At 43.5% G+C, this 10,998-nt stretch overlaps 3 protein-coding genes across 5 annotated transcripts; 1 reads left to right on the top strand and 2 right to left on the bottom strand.

Annotated features, from left to right (window-relative positions):
• On the top strand, nucleotides 333-3,586 carry LOC110429563. The gene is made up of 4 exons (XM_021445646.1): nucleotides 333-477; nucleotides 2,260-2,304; nucleotides 2,541-2,626; nucleotides 2,987-3,586. Exons 3-4 carry the CDS (start codon nucleotides 2,562-2,564, stop codon nucleotides 3,453-3,455), a joined length of 534 nt encoding a protein of 177 aa, XP_021301321.1. The 5' UTR covers nucleotides 333-477; nucleotides 2,260-2,304; nucleotides 2,541-2,561; the 3' UTR covers nucleotides 3,456-3,586.
• Nucleotides 3,976-7,042, bottom strand: LOC8082768 (tRNA 5-methylaminomethyl-2-thiouridine biosynthesis bifunctional protein MnmC). Of its 2 annotated transcripts, none has more exons than XM_002441890.2 (8): nucleotides 6,626-7,042; nucleotides 6,411-6,519; nucleotides 6,141-6,267; nucleotides 6,004-6,055; nucleotides 5,758-5,904; nucleotides 5,541-5,652; nucleotides 5,109-5,235; nucleotides 3,976-5,027 (listed from the first exon to the last, which is right to left on the bottom strand). In XM_002441890.2, the coding sequence occupies exons 1-8, from the start codon at nucleotides 6,812-6,814 to the stop codon at nucleotides 4,571-4,573; spliced, it is 1,320 nt and encodes a 439-aa protein (XP_002441935.2). In that variant the 5' UTR covers nucleotides 6,815-7,042; the 3' UTR covers nucleotides 3,976-4,570. The 2 variants fall into 2 exon arrangements, with proteins under 2 accessions (XP_002441935.2, XP_021301319.1); XM_021445644.1 differs by having other exon boundaries at nucleotides 6,183-6,267.
• Nucleotides 7,195-10,436, bottom strand: LOC110429562. 2 transcript variants are annotated; one of them, XM_021445645.1, is made up of 5 exons: nucleotides 9,750-10,420; nucleotides 8,604-8,953; nucleotides 7,802-7,977; nucleotides 7,605-7,671; nucleotides 7,195-7,524 (listed from the first exon to the last, which is right to left on the bottom strand). In XM_021445645.1, the coding sequence occupies exons 1-5, from the start codon at nucleotides 10,375-10,377 to the stop codon at nucleotides 7,483-7,485; spliced, it is 1,263 nt and encodes a 420-aa protein (XP_021301320.1). In that variant the 5' UTR covers nucleotides 10,378-10,420; the 3' UTR covers nucleotides 7,195-7,482. The 2 variants fall into 2 exon arrangements, 1 of the variants encoding a protein (XP_021301320.1); XR_002446646.1 differs by lacking the exon at nucleotides 7,802-7,977 and having other exon boundaries at nucleotides 9,750-10,436.

The raw sequence follows: 10,998 nt of genomic DNA, 5'->3' as shown, positions 1-10,998 counted from the left end.
CATATGTGCTAACCATCAGATTCACTAATATGTATCTAACTCCCTGTTCATTAGCTTTTATTTGTCTGCCTGTACGGTAAGTGAGGAGCTCCATTTGTGCAGAGGTAGATCCATCGGTGCTCGACTGTCTCCTGCTCAAACCGATAAGCGGCCCCAAGCCGACATCCGACGCTGCCTTCGACGCCCCCAAGCCCGCTCCAACACTACGGTAAGCAACCCCTCCCTTTTTGTAGATCTCACTGCAAGGTCTCTTATTTTGTTGTTGTTTTCACAACAAATTCTTATTATGCCTTCTGCTGATTTTGTGCGCCAAGATAGACATCATGAAGGAGCAATTCGCAAAGCTCTACTCGGTGCCGACATGTCTGTCAGTGGCAAGGGCATTTGCACCAAGCCCGCCATCACCAACCTCTCTGGCGCGCACGAGCAAGGTCATCCGAGGAGGAGAGGATTGATGCCGCAATCTTGGCCAGGAAGGTGAGCCATTCTTGTTTTTTTTTGTTTGGTACTGGGATGACAAGGGCAATTGCTATTGTCATGGTTTATGTAAATTATGATCTAAGGATTTGATGCTGTGATCTGAATTAGTAAAGGCACTGGCAAAAACCAGAGGGTGGGGATGCACTTATCAGAATATTTAATATATACAAAAGAGGGTCGCAGCTTATATCAGAGAAAATTTTTTGATGAAAATGTGATTCCTAGATCGACACCTACTGCTTCTGCTGTTTATTGATTAGTTCGACTGTACTCTTGTGGAATGTAGCTTATTTTCACATTGCTGATTTGCATAGAAGCAATTGTATCAGCTCACTTATAAACCTTGTAATTACATTTTTGAATTACCCTTTTCATGGAATGCATGACCCATGCAACTCATACAGGTAACCTTTCTTTCAAAATATTAGTTTTTCATTTCTGGTTAACCTTGAAGAACAAATGTGGATCTGACATGCATTGAATTTATACCCTGCTACTTGTTTTTTCCAGTCAGGGGGAACACCATATGTTTTCAATTTCTCCAAATGATTATCATATTTATACCCTGCTACTTGTTTTTTCCAGTCAGTGGGAACATCATATGTTTTCAATTTCTCCAAATATAGTACGGATGTTTTATTTCATTCATTTGTGGTAGTCAGTAGCTGCTATTTGTATTTATTATGATAATTAGTACCCTGCAATCATGATCCTACTTGTTCCCGATTCGTTGTTTAATCTATTTCTCATGTTGGGAAAGCTTATTTTATCTATTTCTTATGCTTCTAGTACTTGTGGGTAGTTCATTTATTTCTCGTATTAGGTACTTATTTTATGGCAGTTAATCTTCTTTCTTTTAGGCAGCATGACTGTATAATCACAGGGCCATTGATAGTTATAAAACTGATTCTAACCAAAGCTCACATTTATTTAACAGCTAGTACCTAAATAGAATCGCTGAGATAAGGACAAATTTTTTTCTTAAAGCAACTCAGGAATGCTACCTTCTACCACAATTCATTCAAATGATGTTTATTCCGTTTGTGCTAGGATGCATCTAAGGTGTAAAAAGGGTGCATTGAAAGTGCTAAATTATTTACCAAGTAGTTAAGTGTAAAGGTCATATCGTGCATCCTCAAAGTTTGAACTTTCTAACATTTCAAGGCAATTATAACATGACATATAACATTATCCAGAGTGAGTACATTTGTGGGGTAGTGTAATCATAGCACATGCTCGTACTTGTTTCTCATCTTGTTGATTTGAGACTTTATGATGTTACTGATCGGACCTTAGGGCCGTTTGAGATCTCAGTACTTGTTTTGTATGCACACACAGACTCCTTAAGAACCCAGGAATTAGCAAATTAATCCATGCTGTAAAAAACTTACCAACCTAAGAGTTACTGGGTGGCGATGTGTCAAAATTGACAAATGTTTCTGCATTGGGTATCAGAAGTTGTTGTTTTCTGCAATATGTGTCAAATAGTTTAAACTGTCCACCAACTTTAGTGATTGAAGGTCTGAAATGCTATTTGATTGTGTTTTGGGAAAGCTCTTTTTCATAACTAATTTAGATCTGATATTAATAGTGATGGAACAGAGGCACCTACAAAAAGCTTTAATCTTTTTTGAGTTGTCTTGCTCCTATGATCAGATATCAGGGAATTGAACTTAAGGTTCATAAAGCACATCATTCCTTTTTTTCTTCACTTTGATGTTTGCAATTACCTTTACTATCATATATTTTTTTTATTTGTTTATACTCTCCATTTCACAGGCTTATGTGGCTAAACTGGAGACTCCAACGATAGATAGTTTTGAGGTAACATTTTGTGGACCAAAGATTGTTCTTTTGACAGGACTGTCAGAATCTAAAATAAAAAATGATATACTCTTAGTCCTCACATTGCTGTTTAGTGTTTTATCTCTTTTAAATTTGTTGATAGTTGTCTTATTCCTAGACTCCTAGGCCGTAGTTATCTTACAGTGAGCTAGAATTGCCAGCCTGTGGCCATTTTTTTTTTGCTTGTTTAACCATGTGCAGCCGGCTATTATCAGGTTGCAGGAAGGTACCAACTCATGGTTGCAGGCTATTCTACCAACTCCTGGTTGCAAGAAGATTTGCTCAACTCTGGTTCTAACTTGTGAGTTGGCTGTATTCCATGTTCTACCAACTCATGGCTTGTGAACATAAAAAACATGGCCTATAAGCTATTTCTGCAACAGGTACTCATACTTGTGCTGCTGACTTGTAGGCAGATATTATTTGTTACTTTTGAAACAAAATGATGTTTAGACTTGTCATCTGTATAATATAAATGCATAGTACTTAGATTTTGCGTCACATAAATGGCATATTAATGAGATATAGTTGTCAGTCCAAACCTGATCATAGTAAAACTAACAAAATACACAGTTTCGTATGTGCTTCAAGTATGTGTAACTCCAATCAACATGATTTCAGTTGTCTAACTCACCTCGTTTTATGGTTGTCGACTGGCCAGGAAACACAAGGGCGAGGGCGACTCCAGGACCTGGCAAAACGCAGGATCGACGGCTTCAAGGACGATCGCAGGGCTGAGGTGCGACGTCCTCGTCGGCTTCAAGGACAGGCGAGCGAGGGCGAGGAACTACAGGACCTGGGCGAGGGCGAGGAAGACTCCAGGACCTGGCAACGCAGGTTCAAGGACACGGTCGGGCGAGGGCGACGAAGACTCACCTGGCAACGCAGGTCGGGCGTGGGCATCGGGTGAGGGCGACGAAGAATACGCAGGTCTGGCGAGGGCGTCGGACGAGGGCGAGGCTGGACGACGCACGAGGTCCGGCGAGGGCGAGGGCGACTCCTCCTGGACGACGCACGAGGGCGAGGGTGACTCCTCCTGGACGACGCAACGCACGAGGTCTGGACGACGCACGAGGGCGAGGGCGACTCCTGGACGACGCAGGATGGATGTTTTGTTTCCTTACCCGTGACCGTAATTTTTGCTACGTAGAATTGGTAAGTGCTACTGTGATGAAATTTTATATCAGGAATCCTTTATTTTTTTCATATTTCATTTCGCACTCTTCCACATCCCTGTTTATATATTATTCTCTATTGTAAATTTGCATCAGGAATTCTTTCTTGTTTTTTTATTCAATTTTCACCCTTCCACCTCTTACTATACGCATGGGTACGAAGGATGGGTACGAAGGACGTCGGGAGCAGGTCGCACCATCTGGTGGTCTTACTTTTGTTTTTTTAGTTGTAGGAGATTGTACAGCTTTACACTACACAAAGGTACGGGAATGCTGAGGTGTAACATCCATACAATATACTTAGTTCTGTTCATCCAATCATCATATTGCCAGTCTTTTTTTTTATTATTCAATGATTTCGAGTTATGGGTAAAGTTGAAGTGTATCACAAGTGCATTAGCCGATGGATGACTAATCATTCACCTACATTTCAAAATATTTCTTACAGTTCCGAATCAATTAAATCATGAGAACATAATATCAAACATGGTAAATGCAAAATGGTTCCGAGTTTGAAAGCAACCATCTCACTATCTCATCTAACTGGTCACTGAATGCCAGAATACTTTACTGATCTGAACACTCTACTCATGCAAAACTCATAACCTTTGAGAGGTTTACAGAAGTGATGATTCAACTAACAGCAGGAAACACATAAGAAATTAGAAAAAGAAACACAAAGGGGTCTCAGAGTAATATGGAAGTATAGGAACATGTGTCAACGGACCTATGCTCCACTGATAGCCCAATCGTTTCCTAGGACAGAAAGATACTTGCAACTCAACCAAGCTTCAGCGCTGCCATTTGAGTTCACCAGGGGAAACATACAAGCTAGGCACAATTCTTTGAACACAAGCTCAGGCATCTGAAGCAGAACCTCATCTTACTTGCAGAGTTGTGGTGCCATTTGTGTTTACATGGACGGACAGCAGTAGTGACTGGCTCACTGCACCAGGATGACACCATGGGTCTTGCACCATCCTTGTCAGACTTTGGCTCATCTACAAGGGTTCCATTTCCTACAGATGAAGAACGGCATGCTTGAAGTTTCAACCACATCTCAGCTTTCACTAAGGCTTAATTGTATTCCAGCATGTGAACTCAGAAGGTATTATGTTTTCATCACAGGAAATCACAGCTTTGGCAGTCAACTTTCCAACTAAACCATGATACAGAAGACCTCTTGCACCAAGTCCACCAACTAGCCAAAATGTGCAGTTGCTCTTCTTGCCTAGTAAATCGTCCAAACAACCCAACAGTGGCAACGACCCATTAGCTGTAAGTGGAGGCATGGCTCGAATTCCAGCTCTTGCACCTACAAAATCCCATTTATTTATTCTTGGATATACGCCAGAAGCTTTTGGGAGCAACTCTTCCATTGCAGTAAGAGATTCTTCATCAGATACAGTTGAAGAATCGTTCTCAGACTTCCATTGCCAAGTTGATCCGATAGAAACAGATCGGGGACCTTGGAATGCCAGCCATGCATCAGATAAGATTGAAGGGCTTTGACTGCCATACTCTTCTCTGCAGGAAGTATACGCAATATGCATCACTCAGATTTGCCAAACAAGTAGTGCAAATTTTCATTATGCAGAGACTCCTTACACTGTATCGGATGGCAACTTAAATTCAGCGATAACTCCTCTACAGGTCCTAAGAGGCAACTTATTTGCAAGTTCAGGAAGTGAGCGAACCTTGGCCCCAAGGCAGACGATCACCGAATCATAATTTCCTGCACATGTTTGAAGTGCCTTAGGCATAAAAAAATTTCTTACTGCAGTGCAATTGCTTCAAAGAGCCATACAAACTGTCAAATATATGCAAGTTGACACTTGACACTATTAGAATTTTGATTTAGTGTCATTACTTAAAATGCTTAAACAAAGACCAAAACAACACTTAAAATGGTTCAGTGGAGACCAATACAAATGATAGTTTTGAAAGCCAAAATGTGAACGACAATGACACAAAAGAAAATACAAGTTACTGAATATTGTAATATGTCCATTGTTCTTACTGGAGACTACCAGAATTTACCTGCCAAATGGTGTAGATCATCAACATGTTGCTTGTATAGCTTGAACTCTTTCTGCTCACTTGGTAATGAGGATGCTTCATCTGCCAGATTTTGGCACGCAGAGAACAGTGCCTGTACAAGCCCATGAAAGAAATGGATCAGTTCATCAAGGTACAGGCTACAGAGAAATGGCAAAACAAGTGACAAAATGACACAAAGCAAGAAGCAATGCAGAACCTGTAGATATTTCTTAGGGTTGACGTTCAGTGCCAGTGGCATGTAAACTGCGAAGTCAAATGGGGTACGCAACCCAGGGATCAGACGCTGTGCAGCATCAGAATCAAGCAGTTGAAGGCTGCAACTCTCAAGGCAACTCTGAACATTCTATCTTGAATAGGTTGAAGCAATTAAAATGACGCACCAACACCAAGAAGCACAAAAGAAGCACCTTAGCGCATCTGCATAATCTCAATCCAGCAGTACCTCCAGCAATATGTCTGCAGCCTTCTCAGTTGTAGGCGGCCGTACAATTCCCCTGCTCAGTTAGAAGCTCCCCTTAAATATATAGCAGGTGGAGACAAGAAGTGAAATACTACAGGTTACAGTAGCTGCAAAGATGCCTTCTCCAGATAAGGTTATCATCTCCATTAGTTATATCTGACCCCGTGGTTCTATTTGCTTGCTCTGCGCTTCGAAGGAGATCCATGCTCTCTTTCCAGAACTCAGCACCACTCCAGAGAAGCTTCACTGTAGTAGTTAACAAAGAATTCAAACGCATAACAGAACTGAATTAAGCTGGATGACAGGCCATCCGCTGGGTAGCCATAGGCGGGGTACGAAACCCATGACTTTCAGATGGTTTTGGTTGAGAGGGTGGAGGAAGGGAAGACCTTTAGGCGAGTAGGGATGGAGAAGCCCTCCCGAGACGCCCGACGCACCTCCCCCGACCCCGTTCTCGTCGTAGATGTCCACCGACACGCGGGAATCCCTCGGGCTATGCTGAAAATTGAAATCGCGCCAGCGTCGGTTCAGCCGATTTCTGCTTGTCATAGTACACACAGGGAGAGAGAGAGAGAGAGGAGGAAGAGGGGAAGTGGAGGGTGACCTTGAGGAGGTGCCACGCGACGGAGAGACCCGCGAAGCCGGCGCCGAGGACGGCGTAGCGCAGGGGGCGGCGGCTGTGCCCTCCTGCGCGTGAAGGCGGAGGCGAAGGCGAGGGCGAGGAGGCGGTGGCGGAAGCGACAGTTCGCCTGGGGAGCAGACGGGAAGGAGCCGAAGAAAGCGGGGGCAACATGGCGTCCAGCGCTCCGGCCTTGACGAGAAAAAAAAGCTGCCGGCGGCGGTTCCTGGCTTCCTGCTGCCGTTGCGGAGTGGAGAGAAGAGCGGTGAGGGTGAGGATATATTTTTTTTTTCCTGGGAATGACGGCGAGGATTTGGTGGGCCTGGCGCACTCTCAGTCTCAGCCCGTAGGATTCCCCTTTCTGGACTGAACTTTCCAGGTACTGAATCAGGAAGCCCAGTTATTAAAAGCTTAATGTTCGGGCCCTTGGGCCTTAAAGGCCGTCGAGCATCCAGCATTACGCAGTGTAATGTTGATCTACAGTATATGTAAATAAACTTCACATATACGAGCAAGCTACGATGCAAAGTATGCAGGCACGAGGACAACATACATATAAAAATATAAAACAGAGCTCATAATACACCTGTGCGGTGAATCAGGCACTCGATAAACATTCTGTCATAAAAGTTTGGCCGAGATTAGCGAAACTGGAGTTCAATAAAGACTAACTGTGCTCACTTAGTGACGTCGCTAAGTACATCACGACTACGGTGGTAAGTGGTAACAGGCTAGCTACTTCACCCTAGTGAACCATTAGAAGGTGCTCTAGAGCGTGAAGTTAGTCCTGTCCGAAGGAAGCTGGGGCTCCAGTATCTTGTCCAACATGTCTCTCCGTTACACTAACGGTTGATCATATTCCTCCACTTATCCTTCAAGTCCACCTACAATACGTCATACATACAACCCGTCAGTACCTTGATTGGCAACCACAGAAACTTCACTGTAATAACCAAGTACCCACCGGTGTTCTGCCGATAAAAACGTCAGGGTTGTTATTTAAAATGTCCTTCCAATTGCCACTACCATACCTACACATGAAGCAAGCACAACATGACGATGAGGAACATACAACAACAGCAATCTAAACACCAGTGTTTTAGAACAAGAAAGCTGACATGTCAAACAATAATAATATCTGAACATCAAGACAAAACATACTGTTCAACACCCTGTCTTAGTGTTTCTTCTTCTAATAAGCACCACTTCCTTGCCCTTCTACGCCTATTTTTGTTTTCTCCCGGTGGCAAAGGAGAAACTGGTGCTCTCCTTGGGCTAGGCAAGTGTGGTCTGCGTAATGACGGTTCTGAACTCTCAGGACCAGGTGATTCCTCCCACTGCAAACAAGTGTTTTCTTTTCAGAAACATGACCAGAATCTAACGTTTTACGGTAGTGATAGTAAGCTATCCTATAGGCTAACTAAAAAGTTATGAGGTATCTTAATTGAGCTTAAATTAGACTACAGTAAGATTACGTTTGAGTGTAACACAAAAGAGGGACTGTGGTAGAGCATTCATGATCCGAAATCCAAATTTCAGTAGCTACCTTACTAAAGTGAAACAAAATCCTACAACTATTAGGTTTTGTGACCCCATTTGATTATTTCTTGTCATGGTCACAGCATCTTACTAAGACTGCATATATCCTCAAAATATTTCATAACACATATCATCCAGATTTTGCAGAAAATAAAGGGAATCTAGGCAGGAGCAGAAAGTTGGCAATGTAGAGAACAATTTGTACTGACTACTGAAAACTCAATCAGTAGAGAAACAAATAAAATGTGAACACACGATGTTTAATGCAAAACATTGACATGATATAGGCACTGATATCATCTTCAATCACAATGGAAACAAGGGCTAGTAATTACAATCACAAATTCAATTTAAAAATCAAAGCAAGTTCAGTATGGACAAAGTTCAAAAAGCAAAGATAACTCTTTCAAAAACAAATGCTCACCTGAAAGGTGCGTGCTGTTGGGTTCCAATCCATAAGGCTGTAAGGTTTACCTGTACTTGGACCCTTGCCTTTATCATTAGGAGCGCTCGGGCCTGCAGTGCCACAAGTTGTTGGTTGACCTCTTGCTTCTTCAGCATCCAAACTAACGCTTTTCTCCATCCTTGCAGCCAATACCTCATCTGCAACTGCCTTCGCAGCTGGAAGCGGATCCTCCACAACACTGTGAAGCTCAGCACAGCTTGTTTTGAGCGAGTTAATCACCTTCTCAACAGCTGGTGTTGAAATTGGATTTGCACTGGAGGTGGGTTCTTCAAGTTTTCTGAGAATCTCATGTGTTCTTTCTTCCCCAGCTGTAAATTTCATTTCACATAATCAATTATAGGCTATGAAGGCCATGAGCTTGTGAACACCAGAATTACAACAAATTAGAAACGTAAAACATCTAGCAGCTAACAATGCACATAAAGACCTAGAGCTGGCCCAAAAGATGAAACCCAAACTGCTCTATATGGAATGCATAGAATTGCAAAATCAATAAGAAACATAGATGCAGACAAACAAAAAGATACGGAGTACTAAAATAACTGATGTGAGTGGTATAAAGCCATTAAAATATTGTAGTGGCACCATCAAAAGTATTCACAAGATTAAAATTATGTAGTTTGATCTATGATAAACAAGAAACTAGAAGCAGAAAAATTAGCAAGTACACTCCAATTACTTGTTTAGGATAGCTTCAACTAATGGTTGTTTCAGAGATAGCACTTTAGGCAAACAGATTTCTAGACCACGATGAATATGACCTCTAAATCCCGACTCAATGTTCCCCTTTTTTTATTATATCACTAAAAAAGACATGAAAGCCCCACTACACACTAGTTCCTTGAATTAACCACAGACAAAGCAATCTACTCAAATCACAATGCTGCTGCAAAATACAATGTGCAACGAGTACATTGCTTGTATATAAACTTAGAGTTGCATCTGTGTTTGTCGTACACTATCTAGGTTATCTTCTCTGCTCCATGCCATCAACAAAATTATAGCATCGTGACTCATCCAATCCAGAGGCTACCAACAAATTTACTCATCAAACAAACCACAATGCCCTGAAAACCACAGACCAAAAAAAACAAAAATGCTCACCCAAAATGCGGAGCTTGGCACGGGTGGCCTCATCCGCAGCACGCCATGTCTCGACGGCCCCATCCCCGACGATCCGCTCAGCCGCCTGCACGAGCAGCGACGGCCCAATGGCAGCCCACTCGGCGGCGAGGAGGTCCCTGACCCGCTCCTCCGTGGCGGACCGGTCGCCCCACAGGCCCCTGAGGACGGCCTGAGAGAAGGAGTTCCCGACGGCGGCCTCGAACTGGTCCACTGTGGTCATGACCTCATCGGAGGCGAGCGCGGAGGACCCTCCCTCGTCGACCGCGAGGCGCGCGCGGCCGTTGGGGCGCGCGAAGAGCGCCCCCACGGCGACGTCGAAGTCGGACGCGGAGACCGCGAGGTAGGCCGCGACGGCGATGTGGGCGGCGGCGATTGGGGAGGCGGGGGCGGGGAGCGCGGCCAGGAGCTGGAGCGTGTCGAGGGAGGATTCGGAGACCGGGTCGGCGGCGAGGTGGTGGAGGAGGACCGCGCGGCGGAGGCGCGGGGTCGGGTGGGAGGGGAAGGGGAGCGCGACGAGGAGCTTGGTGACCACGGCGGCGGGGACCGAGGGGTCGGCCAGGACGTGCTCCAGGATGAGGCTCGCGCCGAGCGGCGTCACCCGCGGCATTTTGGGGGCGCTTCGTGCGGAGACACGCCGCGGCGGGGATTCGAGCAAAGTGGGCGGCGGCTTTGTGAGGTTTTGGCCTTTTGGGAACAGCTCGAGTATGTCCAGCCTTGTTCAGGGGGTCTTTAGTTTTTTTTTTTCAAAAAAACTTAGGTTTTAGTTTATTATTTTGCATAATGAAATTAAACATTATGCAAATTTTTTAATAAAAAAGTGGTTATTCTTCATTTTAGAGTTTAGTCTCAAGAGGCTAAAAAATCCAAAAAGAATTTTAAGAGGCTCTCATGAGGGCAATAATTCAGCATTTTGAATGGAACTAAATATGACCCTAAGAATTTTGGCATTTTGCATTTCACCACTCCAAAAGAATTGACATTTTACTTCTCAAAAATTTGGCAATTTTTTTTAAGATTTTTCATCATATCAAATCTTGCGACACATAAATAGAGCATTAAATATAGATAAAAAAATAACTAATTGCACAGTTTGCATGTAATTTGCGAGACGAATATTTTAAGTCTAGTTAAAATTTTTGCAACTAAACAAGACCTAGATATATACAACTCTAATATTCATGTGTCCAAAGGGCCCTCTAGAAGTATCTCGATAATTAGATCGCATAGT

The sequence above is a fragment of the Sorghum bicolor genome, chromosome 8 (assembly GCF_000003195.3).
Source record: "Sorghum bicolor cultivar BTx623 chromosome 8, Sorghum_bicolor_NCBIv3, whole genome shotgun sequence".
NCBI classification, from domain to species: Eukaryota; Viridiplantae; Streptophyta; class Magnoliopsida; order Poales; family Poaceae; genus Sorghum; species Sorghum bicolor.
Note: the sequence above shows the minus strand (reverse complement) of the source record. Positions and strands in the feature narration are given on the sequence as shown.

What these genes read in the sequence shown, in the direction of transcription:
- LOC110429563 (XM_021445646.1), top strand. Translation starts at nt 2,562, where the DNA reads ATGGTTGCAGGCTATTCTACCAACTCCTGGTTGCAAGAAGATTTGCTC. An exon ending in CTCAACTCTGGTTCTAACTT is followed by an intron (nt 2,627 to 2,986) that starts GTGAGTTGGCTG and finishes TCGACTGGCCAG; the next exon opens with GAAACACAAGGGCGAGGGCG.
- LOC8082768 (XM_002441890.2), bottom strand. Translation starts at nt 6,814, where the DNA reads ATGTTGCCCCCGCTTTCTTCGGCTCCTTCCCGTCTGCTCCCCAGGCGA. An exon ending in GATAACCTTATCTGGAGAAG is followed by an intron (nt 6,056 to 6,140) that starts GCATCTTTGCAG and finishes CTAACTGAGCAG; the next exon opens with GGGAATTGTACGGCCGCCTA. An exon ending in CTGCAGACATATTGCTGGAG is followed by an intron (nt 5,905 to 6,003) that starts GTACTGCTGGAT and finishes TATTCAAGATAG; the next exon opens with AATGTTCAGAGTTGCCTTGA.
- LOC110429562 (XM_021445645.1), bottom strand. Translation starts at nt 10,377, where the DNA reads ATGCCGCGGGTGACGCCGCTCGGCGCGAGCCTCATCCTGGAGCACGTC. An exon ending in CAACAGCACGCACCTTTCAG is followed by an intron (nt 7,978 to 8,603) that starts GTGAGCATTTGT and finishes ACTTGTTTGCAG; the next exon opens with TGGGAGGAATCACCTGGTCC. An exon ending in TTTTTATCGGCAGAACACCG is followed by an intron (nt 7,525 to 7,604) that starts GTGGGTACTTGG and finishes GACGTATTGTAG; the next exon opens with GTGGACTTGAAGGATAAGTG.